Raw genomic sequence first — 26,452 nt, 5'->3', positions numbered from 1 at the left:
TGAATGGAAGATACTACCGCCGAGGTTAGACAAAACAAAGTCGCATCTGAAATAATTTCATCTTTAAAACAAGGTTAGCTAACAATGAAAAACACATTTTTATTTTCGTGAGAGTCTCCTAGACGTTTCAAGTACAAAGACACCGTACGACAGTCTCCAAAATAAGTAACCCGTATAATATTCAAGGAAATATCGTTTGATGCTTAAGTAATTTATGTATATATTAAGAGCGTTTGTATTTAATGTATTTAATATCTATGTAATGTAACAATTTATACATAAGAAGACTGTGGTGATACTCTATTAGTTCTACTATCTTTTTTGCATCAAAATCAATAGCATGGCCGCAAAAGTTAGAAGTATCACGCTAAGATAGTTTTATTCATTCTTTCTGCTCCATATCTGTAATTCGTTTTTTATGACGATTAATAGCTTCCTGGTGACGCTTGATCTGCTCCTCGTGGAAGGAGATCTCGTCATGTAGACTTTCTCTCATCTTTTGTAACTGTTCCTTTTGCTGAAATAAAAGTTCAGATTCAAGTAACAAATCAAATAGAATTGGCGTGAGACTACAGACAAGAATATATATACCGACCAGTTTGTAGAAATATTGGTCTTCGTGGGCAGCTTCCATCTTTCCAAAGGAACCACCAGCGTCACGGATAGCACCACCTCCACCACCTCCCTTGCCAGCACCCGAACCACGTTCTCCAGCCATTCTCACCTGGCTGTAACAGAGTACAGTTAATAAAACAAATATCAGTCGTCGTAAAAAATTAACTTAAAACAAAGATTATTCAGCTAGGTTATGTCTGTCATAACCATTACATAATTTTGATACGGCATCTACTCGAATCATGTTACAAATATGCAAGGCGTAGTGAGGATAGGACTTGCTTATTTACATTAATGAAAAGATAAGACATTCTAAGTACAAAAAGAAGACATCGGCAAATTACTGCGAATAAAAATGATATATTAAGATCTGCATTTGCAAATCAGAGAATACCGGTACAAGGCGAGTATTACGATTGACCATGATCAATATCGTTCGAATTTAAAGCTGATCTTTTCTGATACCTTAATGCAGAAATGTTTCGCGAAAACGTTGTAATTGCTCGTTGCATTTTTCCAATCACGAAATACTTGGTATCAGAGGACCAGCGAGGACTTGGCAGACCGACAGAAACGAGCCACTGTCATAAACGAAACACTATTCTTAGAACGCGTACCTCGTCGGCGAGCGGCGGCCAACATCGTGGCGCTCGAATCGTGACCCTCGAAGATTTAAACGCGATCACGTTCTCAGAGCGACTTTGAAAGACTAATTAAACTTAAACGACACCTGTATTATCCCAGCAATGCGGCGAAAGTTACTCGACTCTTGTTACTCGACACACAAAAAATTTAATCAGAATTTTTTAATAAATTAAAAAGCTCTGCAGTTTAATTGGATCAATGAATCGATTAACCCTTTCACGAATGAATTCATGAATGAATCATTTGTTTAAGTATCAGCAGCTACTTTTTCTCGGAAGCAAAATGGCAAATCGGTGAGTCTTAAAAAATGCAGGTGGGACTGATGTTGTTCGAACGAAAGAGCTCAACTTAATTGATCAATCAAGCCGACTCGACCTGTAGTACTCCTCGACCTGGTCCTGCATCAGCTGCTTCCTAAGCTCCGACGTTTTCAGCTCGTTGATCGCGGTCTGCTTCTGTAGCTCAGCGCGTTCCAGCTCAATGTGCAGCATCCGCAGCCTGATCTCGTGCTCGCGCTGGGTGGACTTGAATATCCACATGGTTCTTTGCACCGATTTGTCTTTGTCCGCTGATCCACCGTCGCTCCAGTCGATAGCTGGCTCGTTTCTCGCGTCGCTCTGTTCCGCCGCTTGAAAATAAAAGCGTCAGCTTAAGGTTGCACGAATCTCACAGGTTTTGAGAAGGAAGTTAATAAACGTGGAGTACCGTCGTCGACCCGGGACGTCGACACGCTGTCGATCTTTTGCTCGGCAAGGTCCACCAGTTCGGACGTCATCCTGGATCGCTTCCGCAACGGGAAGTCGTCTTCCGACGGTTTTTGCGATAGTTCGCCGTGACTGCTGTCATCCTCGGTGTCGCTGGTGACCTCGACCTTGATATCTTGTCTTAAACCTGGCCCTAAACCGATCATGATTTCTATAACTTCGCGGGACTTTTCATAGTCGCGAGGTTCGAGAAGTAATTTCCTCGCGGGGAAAAAAAAAAAATTGGCGACGGTATCCCGAACCTGACGTTTCTGAAGGCAACGTCAACTTATCCAGGATCGCGTGTATCGTCATGCGGCTCGTCGGGTTCTCGTTGTCCTGGCTGCTGTCGTCCGAGCGATCGGCGGCTTCGCAATCGTTCTTGCGCACGCTTTCCATCAGCCGCCACACCTCGATCGAGAGGTTCGACGGTCGAGACTTAACGGCTGCTTCCAGTCCCAAGGTTCGTACCTGCGCACGAGCGATGGCGGAAAGCGAATGATAAGAAAATGAGAGAAAGACGAGGAAAAAAAACAAGAAGAAAATAAGAAAAAAAAAAAAAGAAAATAATTTTGGAAAGAGAAGTTTTTTTTTCCGGCGAACGGCCGCACCTTTTCGCCGTACGTGTACATCTCCATCCTCGCCTGGGCCTTCATCCGCCGCCACTGCTCCCGGATCCTCGTGATGTCCCGATCGGCCGAGAACCGGCCGCGGAACGCGCAGTAGATCTGCTGCCAGGCGAGGGACTTCATCGCGGACGCGGCCGCGTCGATCTTCTTATTTTCAATCGCGCTGGCGTGGTGCTTGATAAGAGCGAACAGCGCGCTCTTCTCCTCAGGGATCCAGTTCTGCGTCCGCTCCCTTTTCTTCAGCAGCACCGTGGTCGTCTCGCCCGTCGCTGACATCCCTCGTGGCGCCAACTTCCGCCTAATCTGAACTAGCTCGAGGGGACCGGCTGCGATCGGCGACGCTTATTGTCGCGCATCGATTCGCATTTATTTCGAGGTCGTCTGCTTGTTTAAGCGTGGTTTTAGCACAGTCAGCTGTTCAGTTGCTACCGGCGCGTCGCGTCTATCGAGTGCCGCCGAAGTCCACGCCGATCACGTTTCCTCTCTCGATAACGAGGATGCACGTGGTCCTCACGAGGTCGCTGCTTGGGCTCTCCCTTCGCGCGAAAAGCGTCCTGATACTTATTGCCCACAATGATCGATTGTATTATCCCCTCGTGCGCTTTAATCGTGCAAAATTTATGAAACGCCGTGTACGCGATATTTTGGTATCGCGCGAGCAGGCTCGTAGGGTAGGAAGGCGAAATCCGAGCCGGTGCGGCGGAATGCTGAGAGTAGCGGCGGGAGAGGTGATGACTTAAACCCGAACTAAGGTACGACTAAACGTCGGCCATTTTGGCACAGTACTAGCTAGAACGCGCTCGATATTAACAAATCCTCGGCTCGGCGCGGGCAGAGACGGCAGAGGAGGCCCTCGCTGAACGAGATGAGGAGGACGACGAGAGGAGAAAGAAAGATAGATCGGGCGGGCGAGAGAGAGAGGGGTGCCCACGACGTTCCGCGCAACGCAAACATTGTTTCGTTTCGTTTCGCGACCTGTCGCGGAGTCATATTGCGCCGATTCCAATATTTCCCGTAGTTTCGCGGTGGTCTTCCTACCCGCTTCCCTCCTCCAGCGGCCCATGGTAATCGGAGGAGGATCACCTCGCTGGTTTGCAAACGTAAGTAGAGTTCGAAACCAGCTGGAAAGCTCGAACTTGACAAAATTAAATTAATGACAATAAGCACGGAGAGACGAACGTTGCAATAAATAAAAGTTTCTTAAACTTGCACCAAGATTCTCCCTACGTTGACGACGAAGAAAATCTCGTCTTCTCGCCGGTTGACGACACGCGAATCGAAAAATGCGGCTGATGTTTCCACTATCTCATAAATCTATCAGGAGAACCAACAGAGAATCGCGTAATCTCTATTTACGATCCTCTTTATTCTTATTCTTTATATACTCCGGGCTTACGACGTCGGTTTGCGTAACGCGCGATTAAATTAGTCCCGCGCATGGAGATTAACTTGACTTAACGCTCACGCGGGGATAAACTTTCGGTTTCCCGACGGGGAGAGGAGATGCAGGCGTGAATTTACGACGACTGCGTTTTTAATTTAATATTATTTTAATAGCGGAACTCGTTTATTTTAATAATTTTCGAGCCGACCGATGCGTTCGGCACATTAGAGCGCAACTTTTTTTTTTCTTTCTTTTTTTTTTTTTTTCTTTTCGTATGACATTAGTTTAAATTCAGCGCCTAATGTAACCATTGTAGCTCGGTCTTATCAACGAGTCTCGCGAGATAACATTTCTATCTCTGCTCCCCCTCAGATTACAGAAACACGTAGTAGGTACATTTAAAACTTCTCTGATAATAAGCGACACTAACGAACACTATATTATTAACAGCCTTATGTAATTTGAAGTCACGACCGTGCAGGAAGATACGAGTGTTTCGACTAATAAGCGATTAGTCCAGACGTCCTTCTTCGCCTCGTGCCAAGATACGCGACGACGTTCATCGAAATGGTCAGGAGCAGCAGCCCGGTCATGTCCCACCAGAAATTTCTCTCGTCGTACCCGTACTCCGTCAAAACCTCCGTTCCGTTCGACAGGCAAGGCAGCCCACGATCGGCCGGGCAATCTAAAATAAAAATTAGAACGTTAGCTCGGTTTTATTAACGTTTAAGCGACAAGACTCGCAGCTCTCACCGATCCCACCAATCTCCGACCAGTGCGCTATCGATATGGCCTCGGTGGCGTAGTAGAACACGGAGGAATACTTGAGGTACGCCAGGTAGCTCGGCAAAGCCCTACGGAAAAATCAGACTGTTCAACGGACGGAATTCCGCTCGTCGCGATATCGGTGACGCGCTTACCGCAGATTGTAAAACGTTCCCGCCGTCAGGAGGAACAGCAGGTCGAGCGGTATCATAATCGTGGTCACGATATCGATGTCTGCGATCCAGCTGGAGATTGTCATGCCGTACGCGATGCCGCAGACCGCCGCCGCCGTCGTGCAGAGACAATAGCGACCAAGATCCAGCGGCGAGAAGTCGGTGTGCAGTACGACGTACAGGGCGATCGCGAACAGGAGAGCCTTGATCGTCGCCTTCGGCATCTGAGGTATTTCCATACCGAGAAATGTACTGGCGTGACTCGCTTTTTTAATGTACGCCGGCTTAATTACCTGGGCAAGAACGGTGGCTAGGTAATATGGTCCCGATGAATACACGGCGCTCTCGCGCACGTAGAGGACCAGCTCGGCGGGCAGTTCGTAGACGACGGAGTAGGCGATCGTGAAGATCACTTCGGAGATCGTCAGGTATAGCACTCCTCGGGCGCTCTGTATGCCCTCCTGCGTCGACGAATCGGTGCCAGCGTAGAAGATATTCACAAAGACGATGGACAGCTGCAAGATTAGATTTTTTTATGTTCGATTTTCCACGTTATGTTTTTTTTTTTTTTTTTTTTTTTTTTAATGTTTAACAGTTATAAAAATAAAATGTTTATCTTTTATTATTTAAGTATAATTTTTAAATCTGGAAACATTGAGAAACGTTAAAGCTTTGCCAATGATCGAATTAAATCGGAAGTCGCTATGAAATTTCTTTTCCGTTTCGTTACCACGCAAGAGAGCCACGCGATCCAGTTGTCGAAGACCGTCCTCGTATCCCGCAGAAACGTTCTCCAGAGCAGCCAGTAAAGCTGCGCGAGCCATCCTGATTTTCTGCGACAGAGATTATTGAGCTCGGTGAGCGCAATCCGGGAAAATTTATTCGAGAACTTCTCTCGCCGTCGTTTTATTTCAATACTTTCGTGCGCTGGCGTGGAAAATCGGGGCGTTCTCAACCGCGGGGATTTGCGAGAACGGCGATCGCGAGAACGCTCGGCACAGCTCGATATTGCGATCCGCCTGGCTCCGACGTGACAGAACGTTTACGTAATATTCGGACTCGTCGTAGTTTACGGGACATCGATACTCCTGGCTGGGCAGAAATATATTTACCATTATTTCATGAACGTAATTACGAGCTCTGAAGTACTGAAGAATTTTTACCTCTCAAAAAACTTCGTGGCGTTCTTTAGAGTCCCGAAAAACACCGATCTGCCATCAGCCATCAGTACTACGTGGCTGAACATGTTGTATATCGTCATACCTGGTTGATGGATCGTGCAGAAGACTATGGAGCCTCTCGAGGCGATTAGCTTCAACGACTCAACGACACGCATTGCGGCGATGGTGTCCAAACCTGCGTCCAATATTCATATTTATCGCAAACTTCTGTTACGAAATATCTGCGCCGATAGTATCAAGCTTGATATTTCAAGCCCAAATAATAATCATCGCAACAAACGTGTAAAGACAAAACGCATAAAATTTCTAAAAATTATTACTGCAAATAAATTCACGTTCAACAGTCGTCTTTCTTAGCGTAAATCATATCGGCCCAGTTTTTACCTGTGGTTGGCTCGTCTAAGAAAAAAATCTTCGGCCTCGTCACCAATTCTGCGGCCAGTAACAAGCGCTTTCTTTCACCACCAGATAACTCGGATATCATGGTGTCGATGCACTCGCCCAATCCGAGATCCCGCAGAAATTCCTCCTCTAACGATCTTCTTCGTAGCGCGTTGCAACTATTTTCTATTTTTAAGGCGCACTAAAAACAAAATAGTTTAAAAAATATAAATCGATTTGTCGTGAGCAAAAATTAGAAACAATTATAATTGCAAGTCAATTCGCACTATTTTTTTTACAGACTCTTTTTATAAATTTTTTTTGTCGGTACCATGAACGACATGTGTTCTCTGGGTGTGAGCGCAGAAGGTAGGACATCAAATTGCAGTATGTAGCTCGATATTGCGGCCATCGTTTCGCGAGAGACGTCGTGCCCGTTGATCTTTACCGTGCCGGAAGTTAATTCGAGCCTCTTCGCCAGAGCGGCAAGAAACGTGGTTTTGCCGGCGCCACTAAACAAACGAGTTTACACATGCGTGAATTCAACGTGGAGTAATTACGGAAGCAGATTGTTTTCTCTACGTACCTCGGTCCCAATATAGCAAACATGTTACTGGTCTCTGCATATCCGGACACTTTACACAAAAGAAGCTTACGTTACTAACAAATAGGAACTGTAATTATCGTAAATTAATATAATTTTCAAATTATTAAAACGTCCGCGACGTTTAACTAAATCTAAATTAAATTTAATTTCTCATGGCCTTTCAGTGCCGACAACGAAAGAGAATTTACCGCCTTTCAGAATATTTAATACTTTCACAGGTTTTCTGCGCGAGAACTTGCACCACTTTCCTTTTGAGCACTCATCTTTGGCGGGCACAGTAACTATCAAGTTTTCCCAAAAGAGCTGAGAAATTTGAGAAGACATCTGAATTGAGTCCGTTAGTCTCACCATCGCGACTATTTCGCATCTTTCGAAGCATGTTAATGTTACGAGAATCTCCGTGATCTCGGACAAATTTTGCTATCTTTATTTCCTATTACTTAATATTTCTTATCGTCGTTATCTAAAGTCGTGTAGATGATAATTGAGATCATTTTTAATTTCAGTGTCCTCGGCGTTACGACAAGACAATACAAAAAGAATATCTTAAAAATAATTACCTACGTAAAGTAAAAAGTAAAACATGACGATTTGCTTTAATATTAACAAATTTAATACAGTTAAACATTTGTTATATCATATATTTATATAAAAGAATTTAAGTAGGCAGACATGTTGTTATTATTACTGTATTAGATAATGTTTCAGAAGTAACGTATATGTATATATAATGTATATATATCTACAACTTTTTCTACAATAACGATACACGCCGCGCTATCATATCGTATAAAAGTGCAAACATGCAAACATCACTTGAAACGTGAAAATTATTAAGTAAAATTTGAGTTATTTACAATGTACTATGTATACGTATATAAATGCAGTTCTCGATATATGCCTTACTTACTAATAGACGTATTTTGGTATAGTATACGCTTCTGTACGTAGATCTATATCAAAAACGTTGTTTCTTCGCATTTTTTTTTCTCCTTCATTTAAAAAGCGATACTTAAAAGATCTTATTTCTCATTTTTCACTTTCAATTGCACATATATATATATCAGCTGTCTTGTGTAGCTAGCTGCAATTGTGCGAACAAAGGCACAATGTTGTCGATAATTTAATTTAATCAATGAAATAAACATAAAGCGGATGCTTCCTGTTGTGAAGAATAGCAAAGCGTAGAAAATTACGATTCTCATGGCATCTACGAAGATACGTTGAGGTTGATAAATGAAAACACGTGACCAAGAACTCGAATTCAAGTTCGACAATTTGCCTATTTGTCAGCAGCTGCAGGACTTTTTGGAACTTGTCGGCGATTGATTCAACGCGAATCTCTCGTTGTCTGTCTGTTCTTGGATGCCATTATCTCTTATGACCTGGTCATTTTGAAGAATCTGAAAATAAATCGTAACTGGATTAATAAACGCGCTGAAATGTTAAGTGAAGTAGTAATAATAAAATTCGTTTGATCGCAAGTTTGATACCGGGAATGTCGATCGCTTTTACGTTGATGAATTACTTAAGCATCGCAAGTCGATGATCTCTAAAGCGAAAGACGTCAATGATTAATCCGCCGTACGTCATGCATAAGCAATGAGCACGGCAAAGCTTGAGCGATTATGACACCGACTTTTTTTCATTCAATATTAATATCTTTTTTAAAACAGAATTATTCATGATCGCAAGTTTGATTTTTAGAAAATCTGTTTTTTCATATTTATGACTTAAATGCAAAGTAACATTAAGCATGTCTTACTTTGTTAACAAGAAATTTGGCTGCTTCCTCAATGTTAATGTTCTCTTTAGCCGAAGTTTCAAACCAGCCGGAGAAGTTCTTCTCTTTACAGTATTCGTCCATCTTGGTGGGCGAATTGACCAGACCTTCCTTTTGCTGATCGCATTTATTCGCCAGTAAAACGCACGGTATCGGCGAGCCATCAGGAAGCTGTACTTTCGAATCTAAGTCCTGTTTCCATTTCACCACTGCGTCCAACGTTGCGCTTCTCGTAACATCGAATACTATAAAAGCACCTACGGCTTCCTTATAGTAAACTCTGGTCATGTTTCCGAATCTCTCTTGACCTGTACAAACCATTAAATAAAAATTAGAAAAGTTGATTAATGAGTTTGATATTGAAGGTATTTAAATAAAATTATATTGCATTATTCGCATAACTCAACTATTAATTTATCAGTTTTAAAAACGTTAAAAATAAATTTTTTTTTTTTCGGTAATAAACAAAATTATAAATTATTACTGACCTGCAATATCCCATAATTGTAGTCTGATAATGGTATGTGGATCCCAGTTGAGCACTTTGAGCGCGAAGTCGACGCCAATCGTCGCGCGATAATGTTGCGAGAAGAACTGATGCACGTATCGTTTAATAATGGACGTTTTCCCCGCTCCGAGCTCGCCGATTACCAGTATTTTGTACAAGTGCTCCCGCTTTTCACTTACTCCAAGGTTCGGTGCATTGTTCGACGACTGAAACAACAGAAGAAAATACAATAATTATATGAAAAACAGTCCTCCCGTTTTCACAAGTAACGCATCAAATATAATTATTACAAATGTAAAAAATATGAGCTTATTATTATTTTTTTTTTTTAAACAAACCCCAAGCCACTTCCACTCTTTCGGTTGCACCTTCCACTTGTTGAGACCGAACGTCTCAAAGCTTTGCCAAATTTTCAATTCGACCATGTTCGCAGACGACTTTCTAGATATCTAGACGCTTATCGGAAACGGTAAATAGCAACACTTCTCGCGAGTGATCTCGCTACTGTAACTCGCATCAACGAAATGAACTGTGAGTGACTTGCATGTGGGAGTTATCCCCGAGAACGATTGTGGGGGACTACACAAGAACTATAAATACAACAATAAGCCTTTCGCGCGTCTTAACGAATGTATTATCGGCAATCTAAATAATCGCCACCGAAGTCGAAGAGACATCGCGAGTGGCAGATATTTCAAAGTTTCTACGTCGCGACGATGGACATTCGAAACGAATTAATTAAAAATAATTATTTTTAATCGATTCTCCCGACTTCCAACATATTTAGTCGTAACGTTTCTCTTCCTAGAACGTAAATGTGTGCGATATAAAATAGAATGTGTGAAGCAACGTAATTCGAAACAGATCTGTAACAGGTAGAGCTATACGCGAGACTTAAAGAGGCAGAAATATGAGCGGATCGGTATCAAAAAAAAAAAAAAAGATACCGCAAACGCGTTCGATTGGATTAGCAGTCGTCTCAAAGTAGAATTTTCTTTCTATAAACAAATATAATAATAAATAAAATACATCCATGATAACTTTGGTATTTTCAAGTTTCTTAAAAGAGCGACTTAAAGGTGACTTTAAGTCTTTCTCTGTTATCAATTTCTGTTACACGCAGCTTCGCTGATTGCAGCCGCAAGTGCGTCAATGTGAAGAGATCCAGGCTATCGTATTTCAATATATACGACGAAGCGGATCGCGCGCATACATGTTTTGCAATTCAATATCGCTATTCAATGCCGCGAAAATCGTCAAGCGGAGCCAGCTCTCACGCTCCTCATGCGATAGCTCTCACCTCAGGGTGACTTTCGTGGTCCACGGCTCCCAGCATGGGCGCCATGGCGGTGTAGAGTCTGCGATAATTGCCGCCTGTATCGCAATCTTCCGAGAGGTTCTCCTCGTCGAAGGTGTTGTCGAAGGTGTTGTCGAAAGTGGAGAACGTGTCAAAGGTCCTCACACTGATGTGCCGCACCTTCTTCTTCTTCTCGTCCTCCCGAGATCCGTCACCGTTGGGGCTCGGTCGCTCGTGAACGTTAACGTTGATCACCGTCTCGTCCGAGCGATTCGTTTCCCCGGATTCCGAATCGAAGAACCGTCGTTGGAATATCGCTCGCTTTTCTTCCAGCAACGACAGCTTGCGACGAACCTCGACGGGCGACGACGTCGACGGCGTGCATTCAGTGGGATCCGAACTGTGCCTTACGGTCACTCTGGCTTTCTTAGCTGCTGGATCCTCCGCGTGCTTCGTCTCCGGCCACCTCGACAGCGCGTACGGTAGCGTCGAACTGCACAATTTTCCGAAAGGCGAGACGTTATCTCGATTCTCCTGTTGCGAACGTCGCTCGGCGTCCAAAGAAGCTGAAGAATGCGGGGCTGTATGGAGAACAGGTCTACGATCGGTTTCTCATATAATCTCGAGCAACTTTTTAATTTCTACGTCACTACAGTGCTTTACTACGAGCGGGTTGGGCAAGATAAGAGACGACATTAAAAAAAAAAAAAAGAGAAATAAAATCTGAAGAGATGCCTTTTAAAAATAAAATTTACGTTGCAAAAATATCTTCCAAAGAGTCATGCCGAATTTCACTCACTTTTTGAACCTCGAATTTCAATCTTTTTTTCATGACAAATAACATTATAAAATGAAACACTAATCTCAGTAAAATTTCAAGATAAACATAGGCATACGGTTTCAAAGATACAAGAGGATGAAAGTCTTTATATCTACGTACCTATGTTCATCTTAAAATTTTACTGGGATTAATTTCGTCTAATTTCGTCTAATCGTACTATTGACATAAACAAAAATTTTAAGTTTGAGGTCCAAAAAACGGACCAGAAACAGATCTTTTAGCCACTTAATTTTTTTTTCTTTAAAAAACGTATCTCCTCATAATTTATTTCCTAAAAATATGTCAAAAACTCAACAAGATCGTCGATAAGAGGCGAATACGATAACACCTTCCGCCCCTCAGCTTCGTGCGGGTTTTACGATTCATAGCATCCGTACAAGGCTCACCCTGCTGATCGGTGCTCGCGAATTTGACGGTCAGCGGCGGTGATTTGCCTTGCACTACGGTGGTAGTCTTCGTCGTCGGTTTCTCGTGCAGCTTTTCTGGTTTCTTAAGCTCCCCTTTTATACTTTTCTCCCTTTCCGAGGCGTGGTGGTGCTCCTTCTTCGTAGCGTATGCATGAACGGGCGACTCTTGCGAGGACTGACTCTGCGATCGGCTGCTATTACCACCCTCCGGGGTGTGCCGCGGTTCTTGCTGCTCCGGCGGCACGCGAAATTTATTTAGACTCAGCTTACGCACCAGCGAGTGCGACTTTTTCTTCTTTTTCTTCGCGTCGGCCGTCAATTTCGACTCTTTCTCGTCCTCGAGATGCGACTGCTGTTGAGATACCTCTGAAGCGGAAGAGGAATCGCGGAGTCAGGAAAATACCGTTTTAAAAATCGTCGCTCATGGACACGAATACAACTATCGTCTCGCTTCAATTTCAGTATTAATGCGTACTGAATTAAAAAAAAAAATCATGAAACTAAAGATTAAAGGACTCGAAAGATATACCTAATTAATAAGAAGATAATTTATGCATTCTTAAAATTACTTTGTGCCTCGCAAATAAGATTGAAGCGCTAAGTTCATCGGGCATATCGTAACCTTTGTCGTGATGTGCCGTCTCGAAAGCGGTGAGTGCGTCGCGCGTCTTCTTTTTGATTTTAAACAAGTTACCCTCGCGGAGACTGTTCTTGAGCGCGCCGAGTTTACCCTTCTTCCGATCATTCGCGCTTGACGAGAGGGTGGTGATGCTGCCGCTGGTCAGGGTGTCGAGGCTGGAACTGCTGCCCTCGACGGTGATGTACTCGCCGGAGGTGCTGGCTACGTTCGACTTTTGCTTCTGCTTCTCCTCCTCCGACGAGGACCGCGCGATCACCGTCTCGGGCGAGCTGCCACCTTCGTTCGTGCTCTCGTTGCGATCCATAACGCACGCGAGATAAAGGGGAGAAGTCGCGACGCCGAGTCGCGATTAATGAACCCAAACGGAAAAAAACAAGACGGATCGTAGGACCGACCTTTTCACTTCGCCATGCGAACGTTCTCCCGTCTCACTTCGTCCACGTAGCACCGCCTTGGCTTCCCAGTCGAGCGCTGGGAAACCTTAAAACTTTACACCGACCTCGATCAGTCTCAAACGGATAATTTACTTAGCCTATCTTCTCCTTTTCCCTCGCGATGTGCGACAGTTTTATTTCCCTTTAGCGAATATTGAAGCCAAGCGGGAAATTCGTAAAAAAAGAAATAAAAAACAAATTTTTTTTTTCTTGCAGTTAATTCTCTGCTTGATAATCGCGAGAATATTAAACTGGTAAAAGATACGTTACTCGTCGTTAGGAGTGAAATTTAAAAGACTGACCGGATTTACAAGTTAATTCAATTTTCTCGCTTTTGTAAAGAAGACGGGCATTTCTATGAATTCGAGACCATGTAGCGCGGTTATTTCCCTAAACGAGCACTGATATTCTTCCGGAAATTTTTTCCAGTACACTGCAGGCACCACATTAACACACATACAAATAAAAAAAAAAAAGAATTACTTCATAGAGCGTTAATCAAGATAGCGAATTTAAAAAAGCGCGATATTCATGGTCGACGATAAGAAATATAAAAATATTAATATTGGCAAATAAAAATTTCGAAATTGTTGTTCAAAACGACTGAAGAAACTGTAAGCTCAACGGCATCCTGAACCGCACTAGATGTTGATATAAAAATATGAGGGGCTAATGGGGGTGGGGCATGCAAGTATCTCCCACCACACCAAGTCGTTACGTACCGGTTTCATATTCTTGTTAGCATACGAAGAAGTCGCTTGTATGCGCGTGCAAACCACATATGCACCTTCGCAGTTATCTTTGTATTATATATATTAAAAAAAAAAAAAAAAATAAATCTACACGCGTGACATATGCAACAAGTATATCGCTGCCATTCGATTCATTTTTGTTTACGTACGAGCGTGCGACTTGCCGCAGCCTAATTCCCGACGAGTTTAATTAATTGACGACGAATCTAAACAGCGTAAATAATCAAAAATACAAATTAATTTAATTATTCGTACGCGCAAAATAGTGCGTTACGAAACGACGCGTGCGAGTTTCGTCATCTTTCTCGCAAACGGCGCCGCCCGTTAAAAATGATGAAATCTACACTCGATCGAAACGATCCAGATCTTCTCGTTGTGTATTATCGACGTGGAATCGAGTAACTCGCTGGCACCGCCGCCCGAACGGACGGAGATTGATTCAACTTTTGATCCGAATGCGACGAAATGCAAACGGAACGGGTTCACGCGGCTCGCGAATGCGCCTAGATTATCCGATCGAGCGGGGTCCTTGTTCCAACAATTAATTAGCCGCGATGGGATCAGCTGCTGATATGAAAATAACGCTCGTACGGCGCTAACGCAACGATTAGAGTATCTTTTGCAGCCCGTAATCATAATTGGCCGTGGGGCGATTACGCGTGCGCCGCCAATTCATCTCGTTTGTTCTCTCTGCCTTGCGTCGTACCGCGAGATGCGCCGCGATGCTTATCAGTCGGCGAATTTTCCGGAATCGTTATTGTAATAAACATGTTATCCTACGCGAGACGCAAGCAGGCATTCGGAAAATTAATATCGACAAATCGATACCAACCAACGCTGATAAATTTTTGTTTAATTAAATTACGATATTACGAAGACCAAGTGCAATTCTCAGATCGATAGTTGTTAGGAAGCACCAGTTCCTACCGAATCATTACTTACGTGATCGCATTGTGCACACACACACACACACACATGCACCCGACGAACGCCGGGCTACTTTCCTTCTATAGAAAGCGCGTACAAAGAAAAACATGCGGTCATTGCGTGGAAGTTTGCGAGACACAAACCGCCGGTATAGAATGACACGTAGGGGAAAGAAGTCGCAGGACATGTTAGTCCACAATCTCAGATATTCATAACGTCCTTACGCTTGTGAAAGAGTTGCAGCATGCACCCGCAAAGGCACGCAACCCTTTCGCTTGCGTGATAGGAACAAGATTAAAAAAAAAAAAATTTTTTTTAACTAAAAAATCTCGTTACGATCATTTTTCTACGTAATCATATATCAGCGTGTTTAATAAATTTTTTAGGTAATATACGATAAAATGTTCAGAATTATAAAATTAAAAAAAAAAAAAAAAGAAAAATCGAGGGATATAAATTAACGATATATTTCTTCAGGGGAAATGAAATAGATTCGTGCAAATATATTAATATTAATATAGGAAAAAGTCCTCTTCTCTTCGCGGCGACGTAACCGCATTGCGTCACGAGTAAAATCGTTCCGGTGCTTAGTGACGAATTACACATCTAATTTAATTGGTAGCGTCTTTCCCGACGGATCCTATTGCGATAACAATGTTTCAGGCAGGTGGAAAAGTCGGGAGAAAGTATCCTCTCGATGGCTGCACCAGCCTGCGAGGAAAGAGATGAATCCGACGCAACGGGAGCAACGTTTTCGTGAGAAATCGCGGCACGACGCGCGGACGTCGAGATATACCCACGGGGTCCGCGTAATAATACGGTGAAAGGTGTTTCGATAAGCGCGATTTAAAGTCGCTTCTTCACGCGAACGTCTCTCAAGTTGGGTCGCGGACGCTGCGATTTGCGCGAAATTGACACCCTGGACAACCGGCACCCACCTTTCTCGCGGTTCTGGCCGCCTCCTGCTTGCAGTTCTCGCTGAAATTCATGTTGAGATCGAGGTACAGGTGGTTGTTGTTCAGCAAGAGCGCCGGCGGCTCCATTGGCGGCGGGTTCGCCTCCTTTTTGTGCCTCAAACGTCGCTCGGTCCTCTCCTGCCTCGTGCGCAGCACAAGCACCACGTTTCGGTCCAGCATGTCCGGCCCGATTCGAGTGTTTCGAGCAAAGATCCCAGTTTATCTGATTGCTTTTTTTTTTTTTTTTCTCTTTTCCTTATTTTATCCGGTAGCACGCGCGACGTACAATCAAGTTCCTCGTCACACTGCACCACAGACGTAGCCACCGTGTGCTTAATTATCCCGACGCGGTAGTATTAATCGAGAGTATTCATTAGGAGACTATATCGCCAAAAGAGAAGTACTGGACGCGAGACGAAACGTCGTTTCGTTTTACGCTATCGCGACGACGTATCTCTCTCTGGTTGTCGTCGTGCCCTAATTTGCAATCGACGACCCGCTCAATGGTTGGCTCGGTGTTACGCGATCCCGTTGGCTCTCTCGCTTTTCCGCCGCCGCGTCAATTATTATTTGTTTTATCTCTTTCCTTTCTTTTTATCCCTTTAAACGCGCCGGCTCGGCCAGAACGCCGGAAATTCTGTCGCGGGCCCCGACGATGATGCAACTGCTCGAGGAGGAATTCGTGAATCGTGGCCGCAAGGGAACGACAGTGACGGACAGTGTGCGTCGAGCGAGTGCAAAGTCCCGGCATTTATTGGTTCGGCTTAGCCCGAACGTTATCGTCTACCATGTTATCGGAGCGAACGAGGCGCCTACAAAAAATACTAGGCGCCTCGCGAGCGTGATCGCTTTTCGATGTGCGTATACGAAATGGAGAGGAGCGCGGGGGAGAAGAAGGAAGAAGGCGCCGTCGAGAAGACTACGACAAACGATGGGAGACTGTGACACGGCTGGACCATAGTTCGCGGAGAGTTCATCGACCTGCCAAAAACCCCATCGACGAGAATTCGTCGAGCCGGCCAGGAGGCGGCTTGCCTTGCCCACGGTATCCGGATGAAACCACCGCGCGAAGATACCGAATCGAAACGATCACGAAGCTGTCGTTTGTAGCGCCGACCGGTCCAGCGTCCGGGCGGCTCGCACCTTTTCATTTATTTTCGCATTAGTAATTCACGATATCCACCGACGAGCGTATAGGGGACGGAAGCCTCGCGCGGCTTCCGCGCTATTGATCGTCCTGATCGCCGCATCGCGCGCGGAGTGGACTGCGGTTTCTAATCCGGATAAAAGGGCCCCGCCGATGGATTAAAAAAATCGGAGTAAAAATAATTCGCGCTTTATCGCCAGCTAGTTTATCGCGGATTACACCGAGTTTCGTCATGCTACCGAGAAACGTCGAAATTACGTCAGTGGGATTTATTTTTGCGTCTTGCTCCGAGAGCGGTGAGACAGAGGGAGAGATCGCGATGGGAGTGATTCGCGCGGCGGGAATAATTACGAAGCCACGACACGCGGTACCTGGCCACAATCAGCGTCGTGAAACGAGTCTGGGACGTCGTGGCTGAACTCCGCGGTTTCCTCGCTCCGGTGTTTCATCGCCGCGAAGCCTCGTAATCGAGTTACCGCCGACGCGATTACGTATGTACCTCGGCCAGGCCAGATCGGCGCCGTCCTTCGGCAGCCTTTCGCGACTTCGAAGGGAGAGATACGTACATATACATATAATGTATCGACGACACGCGATACGATATTGCGGACACACCGCGACAATCTAATTAAATAAACACATGTTACGATAAAAAAAAAAAAAAAAAAAAAAAAAATAACGTTTGAACTTATTAACGTACGATTCACATCTCGGCGATAATTCTTAATTACGCGCAACGCGGGGATGATTCGATCTCGATTGCCGTAAATAGACGTGAATTCGGTTGCGAAAGCACAAGACGGTAAAGTAAAAAGCCGAGCCGAGCGATAATCTGTTCCGGGATAGATGGGAAATCGCGGGTCACGTCGGCCGGAATTAGAAACAAAACAGTGCTCTCCGTTCATTTAGACGTAGTACAAATGAATGTAGCGCGATAACTGATTACGAGAACGAGATAAACATTGCATGGGTACTACGTGCGCTTCTTCGTCTGATGCTGAAAAGCCGCGGGTGTTTCGAACGGGAAGGATCCTACGTAGACCGGCGACGTGATCCAAAAAATATCAGTTTCGTAACGGATCGACAATTAAAGAATCAAATAATTTAATTTATGTTACTAATTCGGTTCAAAAGACAGAAAAACTCGAGATAAGTCGGCTCGGGGCTCGAGCCAATGTTTACCCCGAGTGAAATTCGTATTGTACGCGAGTTCGGCGGAGTTAAAAAAAAAAAAAAATTTAATCTAGCGTGATTAATATGTTGACTCGCTGACCACTGTGACATTTTTTATCTTTATTGCCGGCCCGACGGATATAAACGCGGCAATAATAGCTGCCGAAAAGGCAAGGTGCACGCATGGCGCAATCGAAATGTGGCCTGTTATAATATCCTACTTGTTGATGATAAATAAAATATATATTGTACTCGTGAAAAAAATGTTTTCATCTCCCATGTCTAACTTATGAGCACGATGTGTAATCGTATGGCTATATAAGAATCCATTTTCTAACAAGATTAGAGAAGATTACGACATCGGTTCAGTAAAAATGGGTGACATGTGCTATTAATATCCAAATAGTAAAACTTTTATTTAGTTTTTCAGCATCTTCTAGAATCTTGTTTTTTTTTTTTTATATATAATTATCTTTGTACGTTAATTTCGGGAATCAGCGTGACCTTTTGCTGCCGTTTAACGCGTCTCGAGCCACCAAGATTCAGATAAGAACCGTTGCCGCGTGCTTTGTCCGGCTAATTATTCGATAAAAAAATTCGTACTTAAAGTAAAGTCGATATTGTCGGATAAAAATATATGATATAACACGCGAAAAGCTAGCGAGATTGCGAGAAAAGCGAAAGAAAATTTTTTTAAAACGATAGTCGAAAGACCATTGTATAACATCGCGATCGCACGTAATCAGTTGTTTAATAAACAATGTATCGAGAGGAAAGATCTCTCTCTTAAACCGACGATGATGAAATATTCAGCCAAATATTACGTTACTTACGTAGCCGCAGAGAGAATTGCGTGAACTACCAAATGCGCTTATCCGCGAGATTATCAGTAAATTACAATAAGCGTTTTATTCAAACGGCACATTCGCGATGCGCGGTAATCCGAGCCTACAGAAGAACGAATGGGGCAGAATAATTGCTCATTAAAATTAACTGAGATATCCTTGAAAAGCATTTCAATAAGATAAATTTTGCTTAGAAGTTCAGCCGCACTCTCGACATAAATGAGGCATTATCAAATGCAGCTTATTAAAAGAAAGTGCTTTTATTGGATAAAATGTCTTATTTAAATAATTAAAGAAAAAATATCTGAGAAACATAATTTATGCATCGAATTAAAATAAGTACCCATTGAAAGTAAATAAAAATAAAATATGCGCATGTATTATTTGTATTATTTTCTTTTTTTTTTTTATGTCGAGATCGCGATCTTATTGTAACGATTTTAATTACGATATCTCATCGAGATTAGAAGTGAATCACGGTTGAATCTGATACACAAGCGAAAACGCAGTAAAGGAGTTTTGATGTTATAGCGATAATGACGATAAGCGACACAATATATTGACCAACTGCTTGTTAAGCTTTCTCGATAGGTATCTTAATGATTCATTCGACAGCCGTTTCAAACGATAAACACGAATTTTACATTGAAATGAAGAACCGTATTTCAGAGCTTACGCACGTAGCATTCCGCTGCGTTTCTGCTACGTTTCAATAGCTCCGATTCCTTTTTCGTGCCGCTTGAAAACCGAAAAGGCGCAGATCGATGTTCAAGTTCGGCCCCCCACACGTCACGTGTTTCTCAGTTCGCATATAGGAGGTATGTTACATTTTACATGCGTGGCTTTACGAGCAACCCCCGTACTTCGCGGGACCTGCGGTCACCTTTGTCGATACGCGGAGCCAGCATCTTTTCCACCATGTTGCGACTTCTCGTGGCGAAATAGCCACGGCAAAATTTTACGCATTTGTAGTAAAAAAAAAAAAAAAATGTAAATTAAATAAAAAACAATAGTAACAATTAAATTTGTGCGCGTATCATTCGGAATAAAATTTGACAAAACTATTTTAATGCGTGCCTAATAAAAAAAAAACAATTGGTATTCCACGTTATTATTATAAAAACAACTCTGTCAAGTCTGAGGAATGACACGTTAACGAATTGAGTGGTGAGGCTGTTCGATATTTTATGATGATCGATGGGCCGCGACCATAAAAAAAAAAAAAAAAATAAAAATGCACGGCGCAGCGACGTGTTTGAAAAATAATTCAATCGAACGTGTCACCTCGGTATCCGTGAAACAACCGCAAATTCCAGATTCGATACGGGATCGTATCGTAAGATAAATGAAACTCGATCGTTTACGAAAGTGAGATTTAATTCAAGGAAAAATGCGAGAAGATAGAATAACCGAGAGCGAGACGCCGATCGAATCCCTTGCGGTTTATTCGCTATTATTTACGAAGTGCATAGCTCGACCGGGAATAATATTTGCTCCCTACTTAATTCAATCTAATTTAATTTTATTACCTACTCATTAACACCCGCAAGGAGCCGCGAATTTATTTTTCGCGTGCAAACTCCACTACCGAATCCCGATATCGCAGTCTTGGCAGTTTGGTAGTCAATCAACCGGCAGATTAGATAAATTGAAGTCTTACGAAGATTATCGGCCTGACGTGTTGCCGCGATAAATTTTCCTACGATAACCATGTGACTTGAGAATTTTCCCTTTCATAAGAAAACATTCGAGCACGATTTTCGAGATAAAGTTGTTTCCCCTTTATCGGCAAAAACGAGAGATTGGCAGCCTGCGCACATTTGTATCAATCGAATCTTTTTACCGTATCCGACGAAAGGAATATCGTCCGGAGAACAAAGGATTACGTTTACTTTAATCGACATATCTATGCGCCTCTATCGGCACTGACGCGCGTGGGTAATTGTTAAGATAACATTTACTTTATCGCTTAATCCATTTAATCGAAGAGCGCACTGAACGCGTTCGAATAAATAAAAGAGATTGGACTTGACTAAAAATGCAACTGCGCTATTAGTCCCTCCCTACGATTTGTACAAGATAAAGCGACTTCTTCGAACCCGTCGGGACCTACGACCTGTTTACGTGCCAATAATTAATTTTATATAACGCGACATTTAATATCGATTGTATAAATTCAGCGTAAAATTCTTAACCGGCACCGGCGATCTTCTCTCCGTATCGTCATTGACGCGCGGCTTCTATCTAATCGAACGAGAAGCCAAAGAGGGAAAAGTAAATAAGGATACGTGGCAATCGTCCGAAGTAGCAATGCACATTTTTTTTTTTTTTTTTTTTTAGTAAAGCAGTCTGGCGAGGACTCGCAGATCCAGCACGTGCTGATCGTTCAGAACGAAATTCCGCACCGCGTTCCCAATTACCAACATTCGCCGAACTACGATGGGCGCATCGAGAGGCTGTTCGGAGGAGGTGAGACTCCGTTTCGGGGTCGCGGGAGGACCATTCGCGATCGCCGTGCCGGCTGATCGTTTCAAAATCGGCGCGCCTAGCAGACGCCGGCACGCGCGACGTTTCGTACCGCGCGAAAATCGTCGGTGGGGAGTGAAAAATGGACCAGGTTGACGTCGACACTCACCATTTGCGGGGCGGAGCAGCTCTGTTGGGAACGCCGGTACTCCTGCAGCTGCACAGTCTCGTATCGTCGCTTCCTCTTGAGATGCGAGCGGGAACGTCTCACGACCGATATCACCACAGCTGGGCCCATCCGGCCATCTTGCTATATATCAAAACGTGTACTACGACGTCGCGCTGGCGTGTTTTGCCGTCGCGGTCCCCCCACCCCTGGCATCCCTCTTTTTCATCGCGCCGCGACGGCGACGATTGCGTAACACGCGTTCCCTCCTCGTCGCCCTCGAGACCGTAACGGCGGTCTCCTCCTTTCCTCCTTCCCTCCATCTTGCTTCTTATCCGGCGAGTTGGCTTGCTTATCGAATTAAAGTTCACGACGCGGTCGTGAGCGACGCCACTACACGGTATCCAAACTTGGTTCCGCAAAACAAATTTCGGGAACTTCTAAGTTCACCAAGGAGCAAACAATGGATGATTTAAGCTTCAGCAATGGTCAGCGGTCCAAGGATTCAATGCTCAATTCAGTTACCTTATAGCAATATTACGGCACTGATAAATTAATAAGAGAGATTAACTGCAAGAAAAAGAAACGATGAAAACTTTTGATTCGCACAGTCGCATTTAATTATAAAATCGCGCATTAAGTTTATCAAACGATATATGTGTATAGATTCGTTTATTTTATCGTTGGTATAAAACCGATAATAGATGGTAAAAAGTTATTCTTTACTAACGTATTATTTACAAAGTATATTATATGGCAATATTTACATTTTTCCTAAAACGAGAGAAATAGTTAATTGCCACTGCCAAACCAATCTGAGCCCATTGCACCGAAAAACGCAGCCGCCCCGGATTTAATTGCACTGGTGGAATCATTCTTCGCCTGCTCCTTTGTTACTTTTTTACGCTGCAAGTAAAACGCATTTTTTTTTTTTTTTATTTATAAAAGTAATTATTCCTTATACGTTAAATTGTGTTAAATCAAATTCACGATCTCACAAAGATAAACATATATAAAAATGTTTATTACATCATGTTAAGAATTTAGTTGTTATTTCAATTATATGCATATTAATTTAGTTTTCAATAAATTTATCACGATTGCTTTCCTCTTTTAATTAGTTATAATTATTTATGTAATTGCATTAATTCAAAACTAATTAGTTGCATTAATGCAAAATCACGCCATGCAAGATCACTTTACCGGCTTACCAGATCTATACATTCGTGATATTTATATCTGACTCAAAGAGCAAAAATCTAGGAATAGGTATATATTCATTTAGATAATAATTAATAAATTATTATTTAAAATTGATAATTGTACCTGTGTTTTGTCAGGTATTGGCACTGATAAAATTGGTATATTCCTTGTTGGAGCAGTCACCGTTAACGGTGGAAACCATGGTGCTCCTGTACAAACTGCAAGTACTGCGGGTGGTTCGGTTTTTCCATTGTCATTATTTGCGTGTTCATTGCGTGCGCCCAGTGTCGAATGCAATTGCTCTAAATGACTAACCAAGTTTCCAAATATTAACTGGAAAACCAAACATTATAAATCTCACTGTTAACACCTAAAATCTCGAGCTCTATTAATAATGCACTTACCAAAGATCTTTGAACGGATTTCTTAACGTTGGTATGAATAAACGGATTAAAGACATCGTAATCAAAAGGATCTATTTTCGCAAGCACTGCATCGCATGTTTTAGTTGATAATTCATTAAGAATTTTATTTTCGTGAGGCACCATGAGCAACGTGCAATATCTTACGTCGTACAGAACTTGGAACGCTTGTTTTTGTCTTAGGTCCATGTTTTTAGACACATTAAGATAATAATTAAATAATTCCGTAATAATACTTTCAATAATTTGCTGCAATACTCTTCTGAAATTATAAAGTAAAATTTTACGGTATAAATAAGATATTTAAATCTATGTAGATTAGACGGGTTTCTGCATTATTTACTTACTTTGGAAGCGTATGAGGTATAATTTTATTTAAATCCTTGCAGACGGCGGTCAAGAACTTTTGTAGGGGTATCGATGGTTGATACGGTATTAAAATTTCAGACTTTATTCGCTTTCCTTCTCCGGACTCTTCCTCGATCGTGACTTTTTCCCATTCCGAGACGATCCAGTGAATGCGTAACCCATCAATTGGTTCTTTTAATATATGCTTCTTCATATATTCAGATATTTTAACTTTATACATATTAGCATAAATGGACCACATGTAAGTGCTCTCTTCCTTTAGATTGTCGCAAATAGTTTGCCACTTAACATTCGTGATGGTAAGACCAGATGTTTTCGACGATGTGAAGCACTTATTTAAATTCGGACACAAAGTAGTTAGCGCGAAGAGAAATCTTGCCAGAACTATAGCGTTTATAGCACTTTGACCGTGTTTAGGTTTGTCATTAACGCATGTGGTCTTCATAAATTGTATAAGCTCTTCAATCTTTTCAGTGCTGATTACTTGCAAATGTTCTTGAACTTCATTACGATCGGAGAATGAGCTTGCAATTAAAGATATGTTTGCCGAAAGCAAACTATCTTTTATTGTTATTACTCGTTCAGTTTCATATAAGTAATGTTCAAGATCGGATAATAGTGCGAACAGACTCTCGTCAAATCTCTCGCACAATTTCATTACATTTGGAGAAAATCCTTTAGCTTTCATCAGCAAGGATCTCTTGTTATCTAGTCCGCCGTTCTTTGTAAGTTTCTGTGGAATGTCAGCGGGAGAATCTTTCCATACGAACCATCGTAAATCGTGTTCGGGAAATTCAAATTTATCGTGCGCCACTTTATCGAGCAATTCTGCTATATTGGATTTTAAATCGGCGAGCGTGTCTGTCCACTTATTTGTTATAATACCTGTTAACAAGTTATAGTCAATTATTAAATATGTTTTATGTTTTACCTATTGTTGTATTTATGTAAATAATATGTAATTACATTTTGCTCGTTTAGTTAAAATAGGTTGGAAAAATTCCATCCAGAAACTTATCCTCGGTAACGAAAGCTCTTCCCATATAGAACTCCAATTTTCAGGCAAGTTTACACTGATAGCTTCTTCCCGAACGTTATACAAGCCTTTAATAGAAACAATTAAATCTAATAATTTGGTGATCTCGAAATTAGAAAAAGTGTTCACCCATTCCAACCAAAGTTTAACACTATTTTGAAGAGCTAATAAAGGAAAATTTTTCGGTACATCTTGAACAAATGGTTTATGATGCTTGGTAACGGATGGCAAAAATTCGTCGAGTAAATCTTGATCTAAATTCAATTGTGATAGCAAAGAATACGCTTCTTGATCTTTTATATCCGTTATAAATTGCAAAACCAAGCCTCCAGGCGCATTATCTGCATCTGAAATCATACATAAAATATGTCAGAATAAAATTTTTTATTTACAGCATTACGATCGTAAAATAAATAAAGTACTTACTTATAAAGCATGAATATATTAAGTGAATAGTTTGTATAAGTATTTTCATACATAACTTTAATTTATTTTTCACACTGTCGTGACTTTCTCCTTTGATAACGAATTCAATGGCATGATTTCTTGTGGAAATTAATCTCTCCAAGAGATTCGCAAATGACGATTCATTTAAAAATACAAGAGATGCCAAGCAATTTGCAGCAATCTGCAATATAAATATATAATCAGTGAGTAACAAATAAATATCACTAAATAAGCAACAATTTGTATACCAACTGTGGTCGAAACATCCAACGATTGTAATATTTTATTGCATTCGTTAGATATAATACTCTTAAACTGCATGATAACATCCCATTGTTTTGAAACAATTGGATATCTCTGCAGCAGCTCACTGCTGCCGACTTCAAACATTAGACTGTAATTTATGTGTTGAGCTATTATGTACAACTGCGTCGCAAACAACAAATTCTGATTCTCAATGCTTGTCCAAATGTATTGTGGAATGTCCATTAGGATTTTTATTTGAATGATAACAGAATCAAAAACATGTGCCTTTCTAAAAAAAAAAAAATATATTTTAGTTTAAAGTCCAATACCAACGAAAAATTTTTATTTCCAATGCATTTATGTAATAATATGATGTAAATAATATTTTAAAACAAGTTACTTGTCTGATTTATTTTCAACTGGCTCTGTTTTAAAGCCAATAAGGTATTTCTTTTGCAATTCCCTAAATTTATCTTCTACATTGGCGATTCTCGCGGTAACTTTCTCCGACGTTATCTTCATCTTCCCAATTGTGTCAGCAGCCAGTATCAAGTCTCGATATCTTTCCCTGAAAAATATGCATGTAAATAGTGTCCTACAAACCCCAATATAACCATCTGACTTCATGTAACCCTTCTCTTTGTATAAATTTCAAACAAAAGAAAAATTGATAGGAAATTACGTGTTTTAATAATTAAAAAAAAAAAAGAAAAAAAAATCCAAATAAATCAAATAATGCCAACAAGACTCACCCGACTAATGTCCGCAATTCTATTTTTTTCCTATCACTTTCCAGTTGAATTTTTTTCTGAATCTCCTCGATTTCTTTAACAGTGTGCTGCTCGAACAGCCTGTTTATATCCAGGTCCAGGTAGTTGGTCGTCGTCGTCGTCATGCTGCCGACGATCTCGCGGTTCCGCGGCTGTCTCGGCGTTCGAGAATATCCCTACGTAGATCTGTACAAGGGTTAGGTTTGCGAGGTTAGACCGCTATCAGCTGTTTTATCGCACATCGATAACGCCGCGGCCGAAACGTCATCTGAGAGACTTCCGTTAGTCGGCGCCGCACCTGTGCTCGCTGCACCTGCGGTCCTCCCGTCTGGGACCTCTACGTGACTCCGAAAATGCTTATCAGCCGAATGCTCGTCCCGTGGTGAAGTCGAGTGCGCAACTAATTCGAGGTCGACAAGGCGGCCGAGGACGGCGAATTTGTTCCCCCAAGTGTTCGCGAGTGCGGTAGGCGGTGCGGCCCGGCGGCGAGGATC

The 26,452-nt window shown here is 42.2% G+C and overlaps 4 protein-coding genes across 11 annotated transcripts; all 4 read right to left on the bottom strand.

Moving 5' to 3' along the window:
• Window positions 1-79: 79 nt before the first annotated feature.
• Window positions 80-2,923, bottom strand: LOC139105760 (uncharacterized). The gene is made up of 6 exons (XM_070662040.1): window positions 2,615-2,923; window positions 2,267-2,474; window positions 1,966-2,157; window positions 1,636-1,888; window positions 596-728; window positions 80-517 (listed from the first exon to the last, which is right to left on the bottom strand). The coding sequence occupies exons 1-6, from the start codon at window positions 2,906-2,908 to the stop codon at window positions 383-385; spliced, it is 1,215 nt and encodes a 404-aa protein (XP_070518141.1). The 5' UTR covers window positions 2,909-2,923; the 3' UTR covers window positions 80-382.
• Window positions 2,924-4,429: 1,506 nt separating this feature from the next.
• Window positions 4,430-7,607, bottom strand: LOC139105774 (protein brown). The gene is made up of 11 exons (XM_070662067.1): window positions 7,312-7,607; window positions 7,103-7,151; window positions 6,848-7,028; window positions 6,520-6,718; window positions 6,118-6,310; window positions 5,873-6,046; window positions 5,685-5,787; window positions 5,248-5,469; window positions 4,937-5,178; window positions 4,770-4,870; window positions 4,430-4,701 (listed from the first exon to the last, which is right to left on the bottom strand). The coding sequence occupies exons 1-11, from the start codon at window positions 7,472-7,474 to the stop codon at window positions 4,517-4,519; spliced, it is 1,812 nt and encodes a 603-aa protein (XP_070518168.1). The 5' UTR covers window positions 7,475-7,607; the 3' UTR covers window positions 4,430-4,516.
• A 95-nt stretch (window positions 7,608-7,702) lies between these two features.
• Rab32 (RAS oncogene family member Rab32) lies at window positions 7,703-21,671 on the bottom strand. 5 transcript variants are annotated; one of them, XM_070662027.1, is made up of 6 exons: window positions 12,582-15,640; window positions 11,879-12,325; window positions 10,715-11,277; window positions 9,395-9,620; window positions 8,889-9,214; window positions 7,703-8,526 (listed from the first exon to the last, which is right to left on the bottom strand). In XM_070662027.1, the coding sequence occupies exons 1-6, from the start codon at window positions 12,901-12,903 to the stop codon at window positions 8,413-8,415; spliced, it is 1,998 nt and encodes a 665-aa protein (XP_070518128.1). In that variant the 5' UTR covers window positions 12,904-15,640; the 3' UTR covers window positions 7,703-8,412. The 5 variants fall into 5 exon arrangements, with proteins under 5 accessions (XP_070518128.1, XP_070518097.1, XP_070518113.1 ...); XM_070661996.1 differs by having other exon boundaries at window positions 10,715-11,292; window positions 11,939-12,325; XM_070662012.1 differs by lacking the exons at window positions 10,715-11,277; window positions 11,879-12,325; window positions 12,582-15,640 and adding an exon at window positions 21,469-21,671.
• Window positions 21,672-21,819: 148 nt separating this feature from the next.
• On the bottom strand, window positions 21,820-26,397 carry Cog1 (conserved oligomeric Golgi complex subunit 1). 4 transcript variants are annotated; one of them, XM_070661972.1, is made up of 10 exons: window positions 25,941-26,265; window positions 25,589-25,756; window positions 25,195-25,477; window positions 24,922-25,123; window positions 24,426-24,842; window positions 23,438-24,344; window positions 23,073-23,352; window positions 22,792-23,001; window positions 22,233-22,371; window positions 21,820-22,035 (listed from the first exon to the last, which is right to left on the bottom strand). In XM_070661972.1, exons 1-9 carry the CDS (start codon window positions 26,081-26,083, stop codon window positions 22,258-22,260), a joined length of 2,724 nt encoding a protein of 907 aa, XP_070518073.1. In that variant the 5' UTR covers window positions 26,084-26,265; the 3' UTR covers window positions 21,820-22,035; window positions 22,233-22,257. The 4 variants fall into 4 exon arrangements, with proteins under 4 accessions (XP_070518073.1, XP_070518064.1, XP_070518085.1 ...); XM_070661963.1 differs by lacking the exon at window positions 21,820-22,035 and having other exon boundaries at window positions 22,121-22,371; window positions 25,941-26,144; window positions 26,257-26,397; XM_070661980.1 differs by lacking the exons at window positions 21,820-22,035; window positions 22,233-22,371 and adding an exon at window positions 22,382-22,724 and having other exon boundaries at window positions 25,941-26,285.
• Between the last annotated feature and the right edge of the window lie 55 nt (window positions 26,398-26,452).

This window comes from Cardiocondyla obscurior, linkage group LG01, assembly GCF_019399895.1.
Source record: "Cardiocondyla obscurior isolate alpha-2009 linkage group LG01, Cobs3.1, whole genome shotgun sequence".
Taxonomy (NCBI): domain Eukaryota; kingdom Metazoa; phylum Arthropoda; class Insecta; order Hymenoptera; family Formicidae; genus Cardiocondyla; species Cardiocondyla obscurior.
This window is presented reverse-complemented; position numbering and strand designations above follow the sequence as displayed.